At 39.4% G+C, this 22862-nt stretch overlaps 1 protein-coding gene across 1 annotated transcript; it reads left to right on the top strand.

Moving 5' to 3' along the window:
- Positions 1-4860: 4860 nt before the first annotated feature.
- CLDN1 (claudin 1) lies at positions 4861-21771 on the top strand. The gene is made up of 4 exons (XM_033213047.1): positions 4861-5319; positions 14613-14777; positions 17378-17462; positions 19192-21771. Exons 1-4 carry the CDS (start codon positions 5097-5099, stop codon positions 19352-19354), a joined length of 636 nt encoding a protein of 211 aa, XP_033068938.1. The 5' UTR covers positions 4861-5096; the 3' UTR covers positions 19355-21771.
- The last annotated feature ends 1091 nt before the right edge of the window (positions 21772-22862 follow it).

The following is a 22862-nucleotide window of genomic DNA, read 5'->3' as shown; positions in this document are numbered from 1 at the left end:
AAATGGATTACCCTCTGTAATTTGATGGGATTAATTCAATCAAGGAAATACTGAGGTTTCCCAGAAAAGCAGGAATTCTCCTGAAGACTAAAAAATTTCAGACTCTAGACTGCGAAATCAACTCCTATTCAAGTCTTCAGCCTGCTGGAACGCTCTATGAATGTTGAATTTGGCAGCTCCCACAATTGAATGAGCCAGTTTCTTATAATAAATCTCTGTCTCTCCCTTTCTCTCTCTCTCTCTCTCACTCTCTCCTCTCTCTCCACAAACACACAAATACACATATATAGTCTATTCATTGGAGAACCCTCACTAATAAAGCTAGTGTTATAATAAAGAGATTTCAAGTAAAATATTACCCATTTGACCTTGACTCTTGTTCAAGTAAGTTGAATGTTTCTAGCATCTTTAAGATAAAAAGGATCTTCCCCAAATGACACAAGTAAAGGAATAAAAGGAATAGCCCTTCACTAACTTGTTTCAAAGTAAGCTTTTATGACTGAAATAGAAGATTTTATGGCTAAAATGTCATCCCCTCCCAAATTCTCTGAAGAGATGGACCTGCTAGGCTAGGAGTTAAGGGGGGAACCTATGGGGGAAGTTTTATGTTCCATGAAAACAAGGGAGATACTTGATAATAAAAATATCAAACTGAGGTTTTGTTTGTTTTTCTCTCATTACCCTCTAAAGATTCTTGCAGGCCTGTGAGAGTCATTTGACATCACACCGCCATTCTTCCTCTTGACCAACCCCTCCTTAGAAGAACCCTTCAAGGCATTAGTCCTAACCAGGAAAATATCCAGGGCTAGGAGGGGAAACGTTGCCAGGCTTGGAGAGGGGACCCAGAAATCTCGTTTAAAGCTCATATCTATGCCATTGCTGCCTTTTCTTTTTCTGAACACAACGTTGTGTCTTTGTTCTAGAGAAACTGCTTAACTTTTCACTATGATTTAACTATGACATTAAGTGAGATTGTAACAATTGAAGCATGAAAGAGTCCTTCTGAACAAACATGAGGATCATTTGCAAATGGCAGGATTAGAAATTAAATGTATCTGATCTGCTTGAAATAATAAGTACTGTTTCATGTATGCTTGCTATATACCAGCTACCATTCTAAATAATGTATATGTATGAACTTGTTTAATGTTCATAACAGCACTAGGGTCTGAGCCATTCAAAAGAAGAAAAAGCGTGAGTCACAAGAAGGATGTTATGCAACTTTCTCAAGGTTACTTTAAGTGGCAGAAATAGGATTCAAAAGGTTTGTGCTTTTGACCACTACCCCTCACTACCCTCTCAAAGACTCCAAGGAGTTTCAAAAGGGCCATTTTAAAAGGTTGTGTCAGTCACACAGCAATGTATTTTTAGTAACCTGTATGTTTTAATACTAAATTTCATGTCAAATTTTTACAATATTTGTACTCTGATCCTTTCCTCAAGCCCTAAGTAATTATACAGCAGGTTGCTTACTTAGTAATGTGTTCATTGGTTCTGCTTTTACCACTTACGAAGCTCTGACAAGTCAACATTAACATATACATAACACTAAGCAAAAAAATTTACATCCCAATGTCTTTCTTACTGTCATCATTAACCATTTCTGAGAGTCTGCCATGCTGCCTCTTAGAGGCTTGGTTCTTTGTCTACACTCTCTTCTGACACTCGTAGTCTTACCTTTGTTTCCATCTTTTCTGCATGTATCTCTTCTACTTATTACTGGTTCTCGAGATCATGGCGAAGCCCAAGCATCAGGCACAGAAGCACATGGAATAAACCAGTAGGCTACTTGCTGTTTTTACACATATCTTCCTCCTCAACAGCAACAACTTTCTGCCACGATTCTAAATCCCCAGGGTATAAATTCTCAGTGGGCTGCAACAGATACTGAGAAGAGACAGTCACAGAGTAAAATATCTTGCCACTGCCTGGAGCAAGAAACACATGATAAGTATGTCTAAGCTCTTCCAAAGAAGAAAAAAAAATATTGTCCTCAACTGATTTGGGTCACACAGAGAAATACTATGGGAGAGCAGTTAAAGGCATGGGTACCAGGGTCGAATTATATAGTTTGGAATTCCAGCACTGTCATAGTCAATATGACTCTGGATAAGCAACCTGAACTCTCTGTGTCTGTTACCTGCACGTAGAGATAACATATAAAACTCTGACCTCAACATTGATGAAAATATACAGCAACAAGTGCCAACTGTCATTACTTAGAGTCATAAAGCTTCAGACCTGGGTGACTTTCAGAAATAAACCCCATAACTTTTAATGGTAGGGAAACTGAGGAAGAAAATAAGTAATTTGTCTGAGGGTACATAGCAGATTTTACTACTCAACAGGCTAGGACACTTACCATACCATTGCCAGCCTTTCTAGAGCCTTCTGGGTCTCAGTGCTGCCTTTAGTGTTTATGTTTCATATAGGAAAGACCAGTGTTTGTAAGCTGTTTTCCTCTTGAGGTGATAGATTTATGCTGAGCCATTATCTCACCTGTCATCTGCACTGAAGCCAGGAGCAGAAAACTAGACAGGATTAAGGCTGCCTAGAGATGGGCCTGAATCACAGTGAAGCAAACAGGATTCACCTCAGCCTCACAAACATGGTTGAGGGCAGTGAAGTAATCCGTCTCACACAGACCTGAAATTCAAAACAAAAACACAGGACCCTGCTGACCACAGAACTCATCCCTCTAATTCCCTGCTAATTGTAGGTTGATAGAAACAAGTCCCAATGCAGATTAAAAGGGCCTGTGCACAAATATATTTACTGGACTCAGAACTCAGATAATGTCCTTTATTTGTTTGTTTGTTTACTTATTTATTTATTTATCAAGATGGGGTCTTGGTCTGTTGCCCAGGCTGGAGTGCAGTGGCACGATCTCGACTCACTGCCACCTCCGCCTCCAGGGTTCAAGCGATTCTCCTGCCTCAGCCTCCCAAGTAGCTGGAATTACAGGCGCCCACCACGATGCCCGGCTAATTTTTATATTGTTAGTAGAGACGGGGTTCACCATGTTGGTCAGGCTGATCTTGAACTCCTGATCTCAAGTGATTCACCTGCCTCAGTCTCCCAAAGTGTTGGGATTACAGGCGTGAGCCACTGCGCCTAGCCTGAGCCACCGTGCCTGGGTGTTTAATAACAGTTTTAATTCTTAAATGTTTGGAACAAAAAAAGGAAAATGAGATTATGTGATTCACATGGTACTGCTCTAGTCCTACAGCAAATTCTAGTGCCTTCTCTGATCAGGGAATTTTTACAAAATCAAATGTGATTGATACATCTTCATCCACACTGACAGGCACCCACAGAACATCCACCGAGACCTAGAAAGTAGTACTGACTGCAGGCCCAAACCCTGGGATATAACAGGGACATGGTCTTACCCTAAACAGCTGATAGGAGAAAGACAGCATTCACTGTGTTAATCTTAGTCCAAATTAAATGTCTTCATCTAACTCCTGTTTTACATTCTTCGGTGCATGTCCCCAAATCCTAGCACGGCCAAGTCCTTCAGTTGTAAGCCTACACGAAAGGCATCCCGGGAGAGCCAGGTGGAAATGAAGGTGGTGGGGCCTGGCCTTTCCTCCCATTCCCACCTTGAGCATTTGCACCTTTCCTTCTCTGTCACCCACTAGCAGTTGCCATGGTATATAAGGGTATATCTTGTTTTCTCCTTAATATGTTTATTTCTGCTTCCAAGGCGCTTCTGTTTTTACTAAAACCATAGAAGCTTCCCCTCCCACCACACTCGCACCACGCACAAAAAGCAGTTGGGAAAACACTTCAATCATTCCTAGCCACAACAGCACTTCTAACTACAAACAAGGAAGCTTTAGAGAAGCACAGAGGGAACCTACAGTCCCAGCGAGACCGAAACCGGAGGGGTGACATAGCCAGTCACCGTAAAAGCTGGAACCAGAGCCCAGACTTCCTCAACTCCAGCCCAGTCCTTCTTCCACTGGGGAAACGCTGTTTACATGCCCTCACCTGTGACGAACTGCCTGTGATAACTCACAAAATCCACACCTTTCAGGGAGGGCGGGGCACCGACCAGGTCTCTCTGACAGTGAATTGCTGCTCTAAGACATAACTGCTGTGGGGAGGAGGTTGGTGTTTGGCGGGGGAGGGCTAGGCTGCATTTTCATAAGGACAATAATACATCAGAAAGGACAATCATAGATCAAAGGGGATATTTTGGGGTCAACTTCATATGTAGTGGAAAGCAGATTGGGAGAGCAGCCAAGTATTGGATATGCTGTGTGTGTGTGTGTGTGTGTGTGTGTGTGTGTAAATCATGTTGCTCTCTGGGTCTGTTTCCCAATCTGTAGAGTGTAAAGATCTCTCCCTTGCAGAGACAAGTGATGGAACGATCTTGACAGAAGGGAGCAGAGAGATGAAAGGAGAAGGGGGAGGAAGCCAAGTAAAGGAGAGAGAAATGTGTGTGATGGGGGAGGAGATGCGGAGTTGGGTGGAAATGCCTTTTAATAAGATATTAGGAAAAAGGTATTAAACCTAAAACTGCAGCTCTTGAGGGCTCATTTTTTCATCTTTGTTTTTAGGATTTACAGGTACAGTGCATAGTAATTTTTGGATAATTGGAGTGAATGAATGAAAAGCGTGAAACGCCTGACAGGAGCGGGAAGATCCACCAGGGAAAACGAGCAGGGACGCAGCTGTAGCGCCTGGCCCTGCGGGATGGTCCCCACGCCGCCAGCCCGGTGTTCCCCCAACCCGGCGCTCCCGGCGCCCTCTCGGTGAGCCGCCCTGAAACCGCCAGGGGGCGCTCCCCGGCGGCCGGGGCTGAGGTGGGCGCAGCTGCTTTAAATCGCGGCGCCCAGCGGTTTGGCGTCTCAGTTCCTGAGCCTGGGAGCAACTGCAGCTTCTAGTATCCAGACTCCAGCGCCGCTCCGGCCCCGGACCCCAATCCGGACCCAGAGCGTCTCCAGCGGCGGCGCAGCGAGCAGGGCTCCCCGCTTTAACTTCCTCCGCCGGGCCCAGCCACCTTCGGGAGCTCGCGTTGCGCACCTGCAAACTCTCCGCCTTCTGCACCTGCCACCCCTGAGCCAGCGCGGGCGGCCGAGCGAGTCATGGCCAACGCGGGGCTGCAGCTTTTGGGCTTCATTCTCGCCTTCCTGGGATGGATCGGCGCCATCGTCAGCACTGCCCTGCCCCAGTGGAGGATTTACTCCTATGCCGGCGACAACATCGTGACCGCCCAGGCCATGTACGAGGGGCTGTGGATGTCCTGCGTGTCGCAGAGCACCGGGCAGATCCAGTGCAAAGTCTTTGACTCCTTGCTGAATCTGAGCAGTGAGTGCACCCCCACCTCACAGCCGCCGTCCAGAGGCCCCAGTCCCCCTGCAGCTCCCTTACGGCCTCATTCTGTTGTGTGATTTCCATGGTTATCAGTCTTCAGTTGATTAAGTCTTCTGATCATGTGCTGTGTCATAAGGAAATGAAGAGAATCCTGGTTTGAGAAAAGGGACGCCCAGGCATAAGCTCTAGTTTTGCCTAAAACCCCCTGGGTGACACTTTTCTGCCACTCTAGGTGTGGCTTCATCCTAAATTCCTATGCTGGTGGGTCGAGATGGAGGGAGTGAAGGCTAAACTTGAACTTGAGCTCTCTGAGCCCTCTCCTAGGCATTCTGAGATCTGAGGTAAATTGAGGATTGGTAGGGTTCAGACAAGAAAATGGGATGGCTTAAAAAGTTTGGAGCCTGGTAACTTCTCAAGTGTGCAAGCTTAAATAATCCTCAAGTATGAGATATAATTTTTGTAACCTTTACTATGATTTTTCATAGTAAAATTTACATTCCTACTTGAAATGTCCTATGTCTTCTGCTCATACTTGAGGATGATTCTTTTAATGTGTAAGATCTAGTTAGTGCAAGGAGGCCCCTTGCAAGACTCTTTGGAGAAGCCGCTTGAGATTCCCCCAAAGTTTTCATTTTTAGACCCAAGGTCTTCAGTGGAGGCTGATGGTGTAGTTCTATCTTGGAAAGAGAAGGTTGGTGGCAGGTGGGGGAAGGCTGTCAACAAAGGTTCTAAATAACCTGCCCAACATAATACAAAGGGAAAAGTAAAGGCACTGAAGGGAAATGCAGCAAACTAGTCATAGCTGATGAAATCAGAGGTCAGCTGTGAATGGAAGGCAGTGAGAGAGGAAAAAGAGGTGGGTCTTCCTTAGGTTTCCATCTTCCACAAAGGAATTTCTGTGTAATGGATGTTCAGTGACCCCTTGTCACGTTGGAAAGGATTGTATAGAGGGACATATTTTTAGGGATGGTGGGGAGAAGGATAATAGGATAATTTTTTACTTTTTTTAATTAAAGGTTTTGAGTGACTTGTCAGAAAAATCATTAAATTCCCGTTTACTTAGGTAATAATGATTCATGGCTGGAGTATCTTCCTTGAGAAATCACATTACTTGTCTTATATCATGTGTCTGTTATAGCCTTTAACTCACTTGAAGAAAAGGTCCCTTAGACTTTGCCTAGATAAACGTGACTGCCCACTAGCCCCCACTGTGTGCTAAGGGTGGAAAGTGTTGGCATTGTTCAAGTTTACTTAACTTGTTTTGTCTACCTCCTAGCAAAGGACAACTTTTAATAGTGCATATCAAAAGCCATATAGTTTAGAGCTATTAAACCTGTTCCACATCTGTTTAAACACCTTGAATACCTGTGGCATTGGCTCAGTCAATGTGCATGGTCGTTTTGAGTGTTATGATTTCAGCTTCTGAAGGTTCCCATGTTAGGACTTCTTTACACCAAAACTTATCTCTAAGTTTAGTAATTATGTGTTGCTCATTGCCTTCATGGGTTATATTTGTGCTTATAAAGTGAAAAATTAGGTAATAATTATTGAATTTCTCCATGGAAAGATAAATATATTTAAGGAAACGGTGTCAGGCATTTTAGGTAGCACGTTAAGGAATTGAGGAATTGGCAGGTGGAGGTTTCTAAGGACAATTCCAGAGAGACCTCACTGTCAGTTTTGTTCCTCTGATCAAAATAGTTCCTTTTCAACATCTTTAAATAGGTTTTCTTTTAACTTTCCTGAAATGACCAAATGAAATCAGATTGATCCATGTTGTAAAAACTGAAAGGGATTATTATCCTTACACATGATAATGTGTTAAAATGTTTTACTTACATTTTTTGGTTAATGTAGTTATTACAGTTTTTAAAACTGTGGTGAAAGGACTAAATACCTATTCCCCCACATACACTTTAGAGATGCCTTCCTAGTTTTTTTTTTTAAACTCCAGATCAGAATCCACTTTTGTTTTACTTAAAGCCATAGTTTATCCAAGGTGTGGCTTACACCATTCTCTCAAAACCCATTCTCAGAAGAGGGACCCTGGACTCACAGGTTTTCTCTTCTAACCTGCCATGACTCACGGGATGCTTCTGGATGGAGTCCAGGAAACCTTACTCCATTTCTCTGCCTGAGCAGTGGTGTTTACGCCCACCAGCTGTAGAGATCTGGGATGGTGATTCATTGGCTGGTTTTGGGATACTTTTGTTACATGTAGAGATGAAAAGGGTTATGTGTGTATATTTAAGCAGTATCCCTCATAAAAAAAGCTGCATTTCATTAAGTGTGTTTAGGTGAAAAGCTTAGCTGTGGGTTTCCTGAAATTGTACCTTGCTGTCTTTCCCAGTAGGAACACTTGTCTTCGAGCCCAGATGCAGGGCTTTGCCAAGGCTTTAGCACTGGAGGTATTAAAATCTCTTGTTTCCGTGGTTTATGTAGGGTAGGTTGTAAAAAGCATATGACCTTCATAAAGTAGCTGAAGGAATACAGTGTGCTAATAGTGCATACAGTAAATACAAAATGAGATACAGCAAGTCTTCTTCTTTTAGGTAGTTCTTGCCAGGCAGTTTATAAAAATGTAACTGAGGAACTTCCTGGGGGAAACAAATGTCACATTGTGTATTGTAGTTTTACAATGGCTGATACAATTTCCATTTCATCCAAAGTATGAGATTTTATTGACCCTGGGCATTCTTGTAGCTGAAAGCTGCAATATACAAAAAGTGCCAGATACAGTTGCAGTAGACGTTTCTTGAGTCACCTGTACCTCTTGCCTTGTTTTCATCTAATTCTCAAACTTTTAGGACACTAGCACCAATTTTATGTGCTTGGTTAATTGTTTCTTCTTAGTTGACTTTAATAGCTAGAGCTGTCCAAAGACTGGGTTGCTGTAGGAGGCTGCATGGTGGGAGGTGTGCAAGCAGAGAATAAATAAGCATTTTGAAGGAATGTTGTAGGGAAGATCCAAGCACCAGACAAATGGGAGGTTAGGCTAGACTCTCTCTCAATCTCAGCGAACCCTGAGATTCTGTAATTTGTTTATAAGCTCCTCTAGCCTGTTTAACTTGCTTTGCATGAATCCACATGTGTGTAGGTGTGCTTAATGAGTACTGGTGGCTGTGAGGTTTCCCAGCACTCTCACCATGATGTCAGGCTCAATCAGAGAAACAAAATCACTGACTTGGACAGTCTTTGAAGCCTAAGTGGAGAGGAGGGCACCTATTTATGCTTCTCCAGACGCTTTATGCCGGCTGAACCGAGGGTACTCAAAGGATCATTGGTGTTCAGATGTACTTCATAAATCGGTTCTGACTCTTAGAATAATGGAAGTTGAAACAAAAATCCAGGCTTGAGATCAGAAGTTCTCTATTCTTACTATGGTTTGGCACTAAGTAGCCAGGTGTATAATGGTGAACCACGTGATCTCCCTGGTTTCAGGTAGTTACCCCACTTATAAAACAGGGCAGAGTGGGCGGAATGGGGAGATGAATCTATGATTCATTTATCCATTCAACAGATGCAAGCCAGGCCCTATCCTTGCAGTTAAGGATGGTGCAGCTGAGATGAGTTCTAAGACGCCTTCCAGCGCCAGCATTCTTTGTTATTACTTCAGTGATTGAAGAGGAAGAGGCAAGTCACACAGCTTAGGTTTCCTTAATTGAGTGATTAAGGAAGTATAGTGGAGGTAATATAGAAGCATCAACTTAATTCTGCGAAAATTTCTCGAAGAAACACACAAACGGGAAAGGTAGCAAAACTTCTGAGGACATCCTGAAAAGTGGTACATCCTGCCTCATCCAGGATCGTTTTCACTCCTGATTTTGCTGATGTTCTGAGGTCACATCTGGTGACCACCACCTCACACACCAATAAGTGGGAAATGCTAATGATTAGGACTTTTATGAAACGTTGAACTTCAGTAAGAGTAGAAGATTTAATATGGAAAAAAGCCAGGGGAGTATACTTCTGTGACGGTCTGTGTTGAGTTCACTTAATTGCAGGGGAGAAGAAAGTACAGTATTTTTGTTCTCGTCACCCAATCATCAGTTCATTTATTCACTTAATACTAATTAAGCAACTACAGATGCAAAGAGAGACAATGTGGGAATGAGGTAGAATTGGAAACTGCAGTCAACATTTGAACAACACAGGTTTGAACAGCAAGGGTTCACTTATAGGTGGATTTCTTTCAACCAATACCAAGAAGAATACAGTATCTGAGGGTCCAAAGCCTGCATGTAGGGAGGGTTGACTTTCTGTATACAAGGCTTCCACAGGATCAACTGTAGGACTTGAGCATGTGCAGATTTAGTTACCTGTGGGTGGTCCTGGAACCCATCACCCTTGTATACCAAGAGATGACTATATTTTGTTTATGATATATAGAACCTAAGGTAATATGGCTAGAAAATAGCATAAACAATGTCTGGTATTGATAGTAGATTCTACTGCTTGTATAGCAAGATTTTAAAGCTTTAGAAAAATTCCATATATGTCTTTCTACACATTTGTTGATTAACCTAACTGTAGTAGATCAGTAACTTCCAACTCACTTCTTGTCTCATAAGTAGAGATCTTCATATTTACTTTTAATTATACTTTCAGGTTGAAAATGATGAGAACTCCTTCGGGGGTCTTTAATCTCAAGATTATCAGTCTAAGGCCGGGCGCGGTGGCTCAAGCCTGTAATCCCAGCACTTTGGGAGGCCGAGACGGGCGGATCACGAGGTCAGGAGATCGAGACCATCCTGGCGAACACTGTGAAACCCCGTCTCTACTAAAAAATACAAAAAAACTAGCCGGGCGAGGTGGCGGGCGCCTGTAGTCCCAGCTACTCGGGAGGCTGAGGCAGGAGAATGGCGTGAACCCGGGAGGCGGAGCTTGCAGTGAGCTGAGATCCGGCCACTGCACTCCAGCCCCGGCGACAGAGTGAGACTCCGTCTCAAAAAAAAAAAAAAAAAAGATTATCAGTCTAGCTAAACATAATTAAAAGACTGTCTTCTCTGTTTCCTGCTGAATAATGACGAGAAAAAATAGTATAATTTTTTTAATGTTTGCTAACCAGGTTCTCCATAGACAACTTTAGTCATTGGTCATAATATTGCAGAGTTAGCTGCAAATTTAAGAGGCGAGAAAAGGAATATGTTTGTTCATAGGTTTGTTCTAATCAAACCAATTCAAAGTTAATATTGCAAGGCTATACTGCATCTATCTCATCCAAAATGTTGTTTTATAGCTTTCAAACATCCCTCTTAACTTCTCTGCTCTGCCACTCATCATTCCATTAGGGAAAAACAAAACAAAACTTCAGCTTTGAAGCTCGTTAGAGGCATACTTTAAAAAATAGATCAAACTAAGCAAAAAGTACAATTTGTATTATCTGCATGAGTTTCTAGTTTTTAGTGACCTAAGCTAAGTCTTGCTTTTGGCAGCAAGATTTTAGCATACCAGGCTCTCAAGGGAGGTGTTTCTCAGTATTATTTCAAAAATTAAGCTAAACAAAAGAGAATAAGTATTTTTATCTATCATATTGGTACAGTTTTTTAAAGCATAAAGACATGTTCTAATTTAAATTTATTGAAATTTGATAAATCCATGTGACTTTTCAAGTACTGTGCTTGGTGCTTTAGATGGAAATAGGAATAAATATCTGATTCAAATCATCCAGGAGTTCACAATTACATACTTTACAACTCTGATTTAAAACACTTCTATGATGTGAAGGTATTCATCTGGTTCCAGCTTAAAACTGTGCAATTTAGATTTGATCTGCACCTAAAACACTTGTAACTTGTAACACAATAGTTGCTTAACTTTGACTTGTAATATATCATTACTTATGCCTTGCTTGTGAGTTTTCGTGCTGTTTTAATTCTCAGCTTTTTGTGCATGACTGCATGTGTATATTATTTTTGCATTTTCCTCACATATCACTATACTTAAGAATTTATCCAAATGTCTCCAATGAAGTAAAGTAAGATTTTGGGTTTGATGCAAATCTAATATTGGAACATACAAATATATTTTATAAGTCAATGGTGGACAGGATGTAAGTGAAAATATTACTTTGCAAAATGACATTTTAAAAAACAAAACAGGATCTCATTTTTATGGTTTATGCAATTTTTAAATATTGTGTTTTTCATTTTCTCCATTACTTTTTGTGTATTATGCAAATAATATATTATTCTATAGAGAAAGGAAACCTGGTAGGTTTATTAACAATCACAGAACAGAATATTAGTCCCCAGCCCCTTGGAAAGAACACTTTGTAGATGAAGTGGCAAGATAGGTTTGACATGCATCAAATGTGTTTTCTTTGAGAACTTAATGGGCAAAAACTTAGAGATTAAAAATGTGAATATTAGATATTCCAGGTGGGTGCAGTAAAGGCCCTGGAGTAGTTTATGCACATGTGTTCCTAGCCTGGGAGATCAGTAGTTTTACACAGTCTGACTCATGAGATTGATGCCCAGTTAGACTTCTCTTGAAGACTACCCTGTGATCTAAGTGCTCAGACCTGCTGGACGAGTGACCTTCTGTTTTTACTTGAAGAAAAGATCAGTGTGATTATTATATAAACTGGGTCCAGTTTGCAGCCCCACAACTTGAACAAAGAGAAAAACTTGGAGCAAGATCAGAAAAAACATCAAAAATGATTAATAAAAGGTTGAAAAAGTATGAAAAAATAAAACGGAGGAGGCTGTGAAATATAAGATGCTGGATGCTGGAAGGGCTATCATAAAAATAATATTTATTGATTGTGTGATCTCTATACTGACAGTAAAAATCATGTCGCCCCTTTCTCAAGACAATCATATGACTTCTGATTATACTTAGAATAGAATCCAAACTTCTTACCCTAATTTGCAAAGCTCTGCATGACATATGCCTTCTGTCCACCTTGCTAAACTTTGTTTTACTTTACACATCCTATAATCCTACATTAGGGTGACCAGTTCTCTCAATTTGTCCAAGACTGAGGACCTTCTAAGGATGTAAGACTTTCAACTTTAGAGCTAGGACTGTTCCAGGCAAACTGAGATATGTGGTTTCCCTATCCTCCAGACATGGATCATCTTTGTTACTTTCAGCATCTCCTCTTCCAGCATATCTCTGCCTGAAATATTTTCCTTCCACGTGTAATCTTAGGATCACATCTGAAATCTGTGTTATGTATGGGTTTAGTTATTTTGTTATTTTCCAATAATGATAGCCTTTGCAAAAACCATCCCTCAGAAAGAGGAAATACCTTAACCATGGAGTCCTTGGTACTTTCCTCTTCATACCACAGTATGGCTTGTGATTCCAAGCAAAAAGTTGCATAATAACCTTACAAGCAGCTTCAGTTCCTTCCTGGTAAATCTGTGGTGGGAACATGTGTTTTGATCCAGCAGTCCCTCTGCCACCTGGAGTCTTGATATAAGTGTGTGGGTCAGTGTGCATGTGCGCCCATACATGCTTATGAGGAGGTCAGTGTGTGAGGGGAATCAGGAAGTCTCTTTTTTATTTTTAAATGAAATCAAGTAAAACTTTACCTTGGCTTCCAAAATATCTCTCAAATACTGTAAACAATACCTTTGATACTTCTAGAAAGAGATTATGGCCAGGTGCAGTGGCTCATGCTGGTAATCCCAGAACTTTGGGAGGCCGAGGTGGGTGGACCACCTGACCTCAGGAGTTCGAGACCATCCTGGGCAACATGGTGAAACCCATCTCTACTGAAATACACCCCCCCCAAAAAAAAATAGCCCAGCATGGTGGCTCCTGCCTGTAGTCCCAGCTACTCAGGAGGCTGTGGGATGAGAATCGCTTGAGCCCTGGAGGTGGAGTTTGCAGTGAGCTGAGATTGCACCACTGCACTCCAGCCTGGGCAACAGAGCGAGACCCTGTCTCAAAAAAAGGAAAAAAAGAAAAAGAAAGAGATTACTATAATTTTATCATAGATTTTCTGGTTATAGCAAAGACAGATAATCAGTAAATCAAGATTTAAGGATTTAAGGAAGTTTTAGAACTATTTAGCTTCAGTTATGATTGGTAACCTAAGTTCTCAATCTTGATGATATTAAGGTTAAGCCTAGGCCTAATTAGACATTGAGATACAAAACCTTTCCAACATCTCAGTCACTTTTAAAGACCATCAAGGAGTCAATTGTTCCAATCCACTGGATAAAGATATAATTTACATTTTACTTATATAATTGAAATATTATTCCAAACAATACTAAGTTTCTTGCTCAAGACAGCATAGTTCATTAAAGCTGAAAAATACTTATATATGCAAAAAGTACTTGTCACATATTATCACTGTCAATGATACAGTGATCTTTAATTAAAAGAGGACATAAATCTAGAATTTAAACAAAATCTTCTAACCAGCATAGTTTCAGTTCATATTTAAAAGTCCGTGCCTTTATGCCACAATGAATCAAGCTTTTACTCTTTAAGAAACATATTGATAATCTCTCAAACTTGACCCTGTTTATTTGCTCATGAGTTAGTACACCAAAAATAATAATGGGGAATGAGAAAAAAATGGAATCCTGAGAAACACTACATTGAATTATTGCGTGTGTTATTTTACAACATCACAGCTTAAATAGCTTTAAAAACTGGTGATATCTTTGAATAAGAATCTACTACTATGTTTCAAGATAACATCTCAAAGGTTATTTTGTTTTGTTTTAAGAAGATGACTTCTATATTCTCCCCTACTCCTCCTATTCACATCACTGGAAATATGAATATTGCTTATCCAGTCATGATAATCTATAAAACATTTATTTTTTATCCTCCAATTCACCCAGTTTTTCTGAAGCTTGCTGATTGGGGTGTAAAGCTGGTAACTAATACCAAAGATATACTGAAAGCCATTTTGATTACAAATAGTTAACATCCAGGATCGTATATATGATTGTTACTTAAAATTAAAATTATCTTAGCAAGGATTAAAATCCCTTAGTAAAAAATAAATATGTATTAGTTCAGCTAACCCTATTCAATTAGATCATTAATTATTTTTCCAGTTGATTTTGAATTTAATGTTGAAAACATAAAATGTTGGAGTGGAGGGATCTCTTTTTCATCATCCAGCCCAGCATTTGTTTTTCTGGAGAAGATACTGTATGTTGGGTTATCAGTGGAAATACCAGTAAGACTGGCGTCTCTAGATTCCTAGTCCAGTTTTCTCTCTTCCTTACAACAGTGACATATACTTGGTCTTCTTCCATTTTTCTCTTGTTGGTCCAAGCATATTTCACATGTTTTAAAATGTTTTCTGCCAGGCACATTGCAAGCAACCCGTGCCTTGATGGTGGTTGGCATCCTCCTGGGAGTGATAGCAATCTTTGTGGCTACCGTTGGCATGAAGTGTATGAAGTGCTTGGAAGACGATGAGGTACAGAAGATGAGGATGGCTGTCATTGGGGGCGTGATATTTCTTCTTGCAGGTAATAGAGGCTGTGCCTTGCTTTCACCTTACTAATCTGTCCATAGTATGATTTGAAATCTATTACGTTGGATTCATTACACTTGATTTCAGTCTCTAAGGCAAACTGCAAACATAGACCTGAAGTCCCGTTGACTTTCATGTTCTCAAACACAAACCAAATGAAAATTTGAGAGCTCTGCTCACATCTGACAGGTCTATTGGTTGAAGTTTCAAGTGGCAACTGGTTTGTTAGAACCAGTCTCTTACAGTGTAGAAAGTTGTTCACTATTTAGCAAACGCTAAGGAGGAAGTTCATGTAATTCAGAAAATTCCTATGTTGTCTCCACAGATACTATGTGGAAAAGATGGGGAGTAGTGAGAGAAAACACAAGAATATGTGAACCCTTCAGGTCTGTGAGGGATGGAAGGATTGGGTTTATTGGAGAAAAATAAGGACAGCATTCCAGCTGGGCAGATCGAATTCGAGAATAAACAGGATGTACCCATAGACCAACGAAAAGAAAGGCCAATTGGAGTAGAGGTGGCCTGTTGGAATAGTCAGTTTAAGGCAAGAAAAACAAATACAGAAATACTTTTAACTTTTTTTTGTAAAATAATGATATTATATTTTCCATTGAAAATAAATATGTGTTTTTTAGGCCAGGTGTGGTGGTTCACGCCTGTAATCCCAGCACTTTTGGAGGCTGAGGAGGGCAGATCACCTGAGGTCAGAAGTTCGAGACTAGCCTGGCCAACATGGTGAAACCCCATCTCTACTAAAAATACAAAAATTAGCTGGGTGTGGTGTTGCACGCCTGCAATTCCATATACTCCAGAGGCTGAGGCATGAGAATCACCTCAACTAGGGAGCCAAGATCGCGCCACTGCACTCCAGCCTAAGCAACAAAAGACTTTGTCTCCAAAAAAAAAACAGGAAGGAAAATATCTGTTTTTTAATTCAAGTGTTGATTGATAAGTTACATTATGTGTCATTTGAGAAAATCAAAGTCAGAAAACATGGACAACATTATTTCAAAGCTTTATAATAATGCTTATTTTAAAAATTATAGTGTATGTATATTTATGTGTGTATATATACATACATATATAATCTCTCTGTGTGTATATATATGTTTTTTCTATCTGTACACTGTATTATATATATAATCTCTGTATATATTATTACAGCTATCATAGACTACTATATGTTCTCTATATTAGGTATTATATGCATATATTATATATGTAGTATATTATAGTATATATTTTTAAATAACAGATATAATTAATTATATAAATCTACTAATAGGAAAAACTAGAATCGACTTTATTTTCCTGTTTTATTTTTGACAGAAGACTTGTAGGGGCTTTTGCTCCAGTATAATATATCAGTTTAACCAGTAATTAAGGAAGAGTATCTGTGGCTTTGCTAAAGATACGGTTAGTTTAAAACGACCAGTCTCTCAGTTTACCCAAACAAAAACTGTCTCCTGTCTGAAAAGGCATGGATAGTGTTTTATTCCCAATAATTTAATCTTACATCAAAGGCTGTGAATAGTAATCTTTGTGGCCATCGTTGGCATGAAGTGTATGAAGTGCTTGGAAGATGATGAGGATGGAATGCATTGCATTCTTCTTTTGCTTGCCTTCTTGTAACTCCCACAGGTGACTGCATCACTCCTATTCCAGTTTCAGGGACTTCTCTTAGGAGTAAGGGTCACAAGTTCAAGACCATTCACATGGTCTATTTGAGCAGCCAAAAGCAATAGTGTTTTCTGTCATGTCTAGTGGCAATTACACTGGACTATGTTTTTGGTTGGGGAGAGAGAGTAGCACAGAAACGTCCAATCTGTCTATATTGAATGCTTAAAATTACTATAAAAAAGTTATTTAACTTTTTTGATAAGAAAAAATGAGGTATTTTATATATCTTATAAATGATTAAGTGAATGATTTTGACTAAATTATTTATCTGCTATCACTGAATATAAAATGCCATGGGAAATTGAGATTGGGTTGCATAAATTTATCTAATGTGGCACCCTCAACAAATCTCAGGTCAATCTATACCCATGCCAGGTATTCCCTTGGCCAGTGGGGCAGTAGTAATGCAGGTATTCTGGTCCATTCTGAGACATGTCCTAATCTCACTGCTGTCTAGCTGCTTGCATTCCTTTTGATTCTGCGGAAATGTAAATTTTGAGTTTGATCAAGAACATAGAAGAGTTTTCATCTTCCCCTTTTGCAAGTAATTCCATCTGTACTAATAATGACAATAGTTTTATCAAATGTAGTTTAGTACCCTACTGTATAACAGTATATGTAAAAGAGATTTTGTACAACATACACCTGACTAATGGTTTCCAAAAAAGCATTATTTGTGCCAAGATGTCATAAAAAGTATACATTTTGTCTAACTCCAACCTAGCATTTTTTATATTTTAACAGGTACTTGGAATAAATCGTATCTGGACTTCTAATCTCCCTAATACCAAAATAAAAATGTCAACACTGTTGATGAGATTTAATTCTTGCAAAATATGTTTTGGTTTAACAGCTTGTGTATTTAGGCTCAGTGTTCCATGGTGATTAACAGTCTTTTGTTCTGAATTTCTGTAGGTCTGGCTATTTTAGTTGCCACAGCATGGTATGGCAATAGGATTGTTCAAGAATTCTATGACCCCATGACCCCAGTCAATGCCAGGTAATGCTATTCATGCGTAAAATAGTTTGTTTTCTGAGAAAATACCCTTTTTATGTTCTACAAAGTCCTTCTAGTGCCATCATTTCCCAGATTTGCTTTCAAGAATTTTATGTCAAACCTACAAACAATTTAAACGATCTGTGACTTATGTTAAAATGAGTTTGATAATTGCTTTAACAGCCTGAACTGATGACAAAATACCTTCCAAAGTAGAACAGTTTTAAGCCCTAAACTTTTCAACTGTATACTGGTCTCTTTTTTTTCCCCTTTTTTTCAGGTATTAACAAAGATGTTAATATATTTGAAATTTCCTTTTTGAAGTGTATTCTGATGTTTACAGCACCTACTCTATGATTATTTGTAACTAATGCACAGTTTATGATTAATTGAGAAAAATTGTACTACTCTAGGGCTTAATGAATAATACTTCATTCCCAACAGTTCATTTTTACACGTAAAGCTATGATATATATTTTTAGTATGTTCAGACACCACCTTGAAATTTTTTGTTCTTTCACAACTATAAAATTGGCTTTACAAAGGTCATCTTTCTTAATACTGCAAGTTGTGCAAGTCGAGCTGATTCTTAGCTCTCATGTGACAACATTCTTTAATCAGAGACGAGGCTCTTCATCTCACTGTCTTCACATCTTTAATGCCTAATAACTACATTCAGTCAGGATGTTAAAATATAATTATTGTTTGTTGAGTGCTTGGATGAATGGATGAAAAACCTCAGTGTTTGGAGAGATAAGATGTGTTTTTCTTTTTATATAATCACCCACATATGGGAGAACACGTACTCCAATGGTTGTGTTGGAGCCCATCCCATAAGATTTAAAATGTAAGAACAGAAACTGCTAGAGGTCAGTAGTCTAAAATTTCACCAAGGTCATAATACCAGTAATGCACAGGAAAGCACTTTATAAATTGCCAGTCATTTTGCAATTATTATTTACATGATTGCATGTGACCCTAAAAGCAGTCTATTGAGGCAGGTGGGATTATCCTGCTTTGAGAGGAGGAGAAACTGAGGCTGAGAGGTGAAGTTGCTCTCCCCGAATTGCAGCACTTGAGAGTTGGCATCAGGATTCAGACTTGGCCTTATAACTAATAGAACCAACCCTTCTCTACTCTTCCATACTGTCCATAATCACTCACAGATACCCCACCCTAAGTGTGCTTTAATACATCTGCCTGGATCAGCTTAATCCAGAATGGCTCATGGGCTGCTTAGAACTTTTCTTTACAAAACCATAACATTTGGATTTCGGATTATATAGGTGCCTGGGATCAATGGATCATCTGTTCAAAACTCTGATTATCTCCATTATGCTCTACCAGTTTTTTAATAGAATATGATTACTACTTAGTGATATAGCTTCCTTTGCTAAGTTTCAGCCTAGGAACCATGATCCAAACCCTACTTCTAAAACACATAAACATGCTTTACAAGTATCCTACATATGGAAAAGTCTTTGGAATTATTTGGGTAATTAACCTGGCATTACATGTGTTATTTCCTGACCTACTATTGCAAATTGTCAACAATTGCAATATAAACATTCTTTTGTGTATATGTTCACAAATCTTAAAGTACTTCCCAATGGATATTGAGGGGTTATTTTCAATGAAAAAAATATAATAAGTATTGGTTTTTTTCCTTTATTGTATTAGAAAAGTTGCCAATAATTCACTGATTAACAAGCACGTGGGTTTTTCCTTTTAGGTACGAATTTGGTCAGGCTCTCTTCACTGGCTGGGCTGCTGCTTCTCTCTGCCTTCTGGGAGGTGCTCTACTTTGCTGTTCCTGTCCCCGAAAAACCACCTCATACCCAACACCACGGCCCTATCCGAAACCTGCACCTTCCAGTGGGAAAGACTACGTGTGACACAGAGGCAAAAGGAGACAATCATGTTGGAACAAACCGAAAATGGACACTGAGATATTATCATTAACATTAGGACCTTAGACTTTTGAGTATTGCAAGCTGAAGTATGGTATTACAAAACAAACAAACGAACAAAGAAACCCGTGTGTTAAAAATACCCATTGCTAAACATGGCTTAGTCTTATGTTATCTTCTTTCCTCAATACAGGAGGGAAGATTTTTCCATTTGTATTACTGCTTCCCATTGAGTAATCATACTCAAATGGGGGAAGGGGGTGCTCCTTAAATATATATAGATATGTATATATACATGTTTTTCTATTAAAAATAGTAAAATACTCTTCTCATTATGTGGATACTAGCATACTTAAAATATCTCTAAAAATAGGTAAATGTATTTAATTCCACATTGATGAAAGTGTTTATTGGCATATTTTTCTTTTTTGTCTATGTATACATATATAATAGTCAAATATCACTTACTCTCCTTCATCAGCTTTTAGTGTCTTTGCCGTAAGACCTAGCCTAATCTACCAAGAATGAATTCTTTCAATTCTTCATGCGTGCGCTTTTCATATGCTTATTTTATTTTTTACCATAATCTTATAGCACTTGCATCGTTATTAAGCCCTTATTTGTTCTGTGTTTCATTGGTTTCTGTCTCCTGAAGCTAACACATTTCATAGTCTACATTTTAGTTTCTAAAGCCAATAAGAATTTATTACAAATCAGAACTTTGGAGGCAAATCTTTCTGCACGACCAAAGTGATAGATTCCTGTTGACCTTCCCACGCAGTCCTCGTACTCTGACCCATAGCATTCTTGTTTGCTTTGAAAATATTTGTCCCACTGAGTAGCTGCATGCTGCTCACCCAGGTGTTGTCACACAATTTTATCGATCGAATTATGAAGCTACTCATTCATAGTTATATATCCCCCCTAAACTACCTTTTTGTTCCCCTTCCTTAATTGTTTGTTTTCCCACATGTAATTATCATGTAGTTTATATCTTCCTAATAAGGTGTGGTCTGTTTGTCTGAACAAAATGCTAGACTTTCTGGAGTGATAAGCTGGTGACAAATATTCTCTCTGTAGCTGTAAGCAAGTCACTTAATCTTTCTACCTCTTTTTTCTATCTGCCAAATTGAGATAATGATTTAACCAGTTAGAAGAGGTAGTGTGAATATTAATTAGTTTATATTACTCTCATTCTTTGAAGATGAACTATGCCTATGTAGTGTTTTTATTTGCTCAGTTGGCTGTTTAGAAGTCACTGAACAAAACCTACACATACACCTTCGTGGGGTTCAGTACCTTCCTCTCTCTACCAGTCTATTTCCATTCTTTCAGCTGTGTCTGACATGTTGTTTGTGCTCTGTGCCACTTTAACAACTGCTCTTACTTTTCCAGTCTGTACAGAATGCTATTTCACTCGAGCAAGATGATGTAATGGAAAGGGTGTTGGCACTGGTGTCTGGAGACCTGGATTTGAGTCTTGGTTCTATCAATCACTGTCTGTGTTTGAGCAAGGCATTTGGCAGCTATACGCTTATTGCTTCATCTGTAAGAGGTGGTTTGTAATTCCTGATCTGCCCACCTCACAGTGATGTTGTGGGGATCCAGTGAGATAGAATACATGTAAGTGTGGTTTTGTAATTTAAAAAGTGCTACACGAAGGGAAAGAATTGAGGAATTAACTGCATACGTGTTGGTGTTGCTTTTCAAATGTTTGAAGAGAAAAAAACAATAAGAAATGGGTCTCTTGCCTTAACCAGTCTCTCAAGTGATGAGACAGTGAAGTAAAATTAAGTGCACTAAACCAATAAGATTCTAAGGAAGTTTCATCTTCTGCAGTGAGTATGGCCCAATGCTTTTTGTGGCTGAGCAGATGTAATGGGAAGAAATAAAAGCCTAAGTGTTGGTAAATCCAACAGCAAGGGAGATTTTTGAATCATAATAACTCATAAGGTGCTATCTGTTAAGTGATGCCCTCAGAGCTCTTGCTGTTAGCTGGCAGCTGACGCTGCTAGGATGGTACTTCACAATAAACTACACAAGGAAAGTCAGCCACCGTGTCTTACGAGGAATTGGACCTAATACATTTTAGTGTGCCTTCCAAACCTGAGAATGTATGCTTCTGGAAGTTAAAATTTAAATGGCTTTTGCCACATACGTAGATCTTCATGATGTGTGAGTGTAATTCCATGTGGATATCAGTTACTAAACATCCCAAAAAAATTTTATGGCCCAAAATGACCAAAAAAATTGTTATAATAGAATTCATCCAATTTCGATATTTTTATATTCTTCTACCACACCTGGAAACAGACCAATAGATATTTTGGGGTTTTATAATGGGAATTTGTATAAAGCATTACTCTTTTTCAATAAATTGTTTTTTAATTTAAAAAAAAGGATTATTGGCTTGTTTTCTAATCATTTATTGTAAGATTGCCATTCTTGGTAGAGGAGGTGGCTTGGGATAGGATCTGACTCACCATGTTCCTGGGAAAGAACTATGATGCCTCTGGCCCATCTATCAAATTTGAATGGTTCCACCCACTAGAATGCCCTATTTTTCTCAAATTGAGTTCCTCATCAAGGGTGGTAATAGAAGAGGATGCCAGGAGATGTTAGTTAATACTTTTTCTCATCTATAAAAAGGGGACATACAATAATAAATGACAAATGATAAGATAGGAAGGTATTTTGTGAACTGTAAAGCACTGTGCAAACTGAAGTGGCTTTGTTCCTCACAAAGGTGGAGGAGTGAAAGACAGCCATTGGAAACCCATTGTTGTCTCTGTAATGATGATGATCAAAACTACCCCTTAAGGATATGCTGGAACTCATTCACTCATTATCTTCAAGTATCAATAACTGACACAACCTTAATGTGTGGCCTGTTCCTGGACAATGTTCATGTTGAGACCAGGCTTGTAAGTAAAGGCTTGCAGCTCTAATGTGGGGTCTTAGACATCAGCATGATGGGTGAGATGCAAAGATCATTGCCAGTCAGTTTGACTTGAATTCTCCTTAAATTAAGCAGATGCATCAGAATTCTCACTCTGTTTCTACAGAATTTAAATATCTGAAGATAGGCCGGGCGCGGTGGCTCAAGCCTGTAATCCCAGCACTTTGGGAGGCCAAGACGGGTGGATCACGAGGTCAGGAGATCGAGACCATCCTGGCTAACACAGTGAAACCCCGTCTCTACTAAAAATACAAAAAATCAGCTGAGCGTGGTGGCGGGCACCTGTAGTCCCAGCTACTCGGGAGGCTGAGGCAGGAGAATGGCGTGAACCTGGGAGGCGGAGCTTGCAGTGAACTGAGATCCGGCCACTGCACTCCAGCCTGGGTGACACAGTGAGACTCTGTACCAAATAAATAAATAAATAAACAAACAAACAAACGAACAGATAGCTGAAGATAAGGCCAAGGCCAGCGGAAGTTTGAAAGGCAATAAAATACCTTGCTGCTCCTGAAAAGAACTAAAGGAAAGCTTGGA

This window comes from Trachypithecus francoisi, unplaced genomic scaffold, assembly GCF_009764315.1.
Source record: "Trachypithecus francoisi isolate TF-2019V2 unplaced genomic scaffold, Tfra_2.0 Lachesis_group0, whole genome shotgun sequence".
Taxonomy (NCBI): Eukaryota; Metazoa; Chordata; class Mammalia; order Primates; family Cercopithecidae; genus Trachypithecus; species Trachypithecus francoisi.
Note: the sequence above shows the minus strand (reverse complement) of the source record. Positions and strands in the feature narration are given on the sequence as shown.

Bases quoted from the DNA above. Each gene is read 5' to 3' on its own strand.
- CLDN1 (XM_033213047.1), top strand. From the start codon at position 5,097: ATGGCCAACGCGGGGCTGCAGCTTTTGGGCTTCATTCTCGCCTTCCTG. The intron at 14,778-17,377 runs GTAATAGAGGCT...GAATTTCTGTAG, and splicing joins CGTGATATTTCTTCTTGCAG to GTCTGGCTATTTTAGTTGCC. The intron at 17,463-19,191 runs GTAATGCTATTC...TTTTCCTTTTAG, and splicing joins ATGACCCCAGTCAATGCCAG to GTACGAATTTGGTCAGGCTC.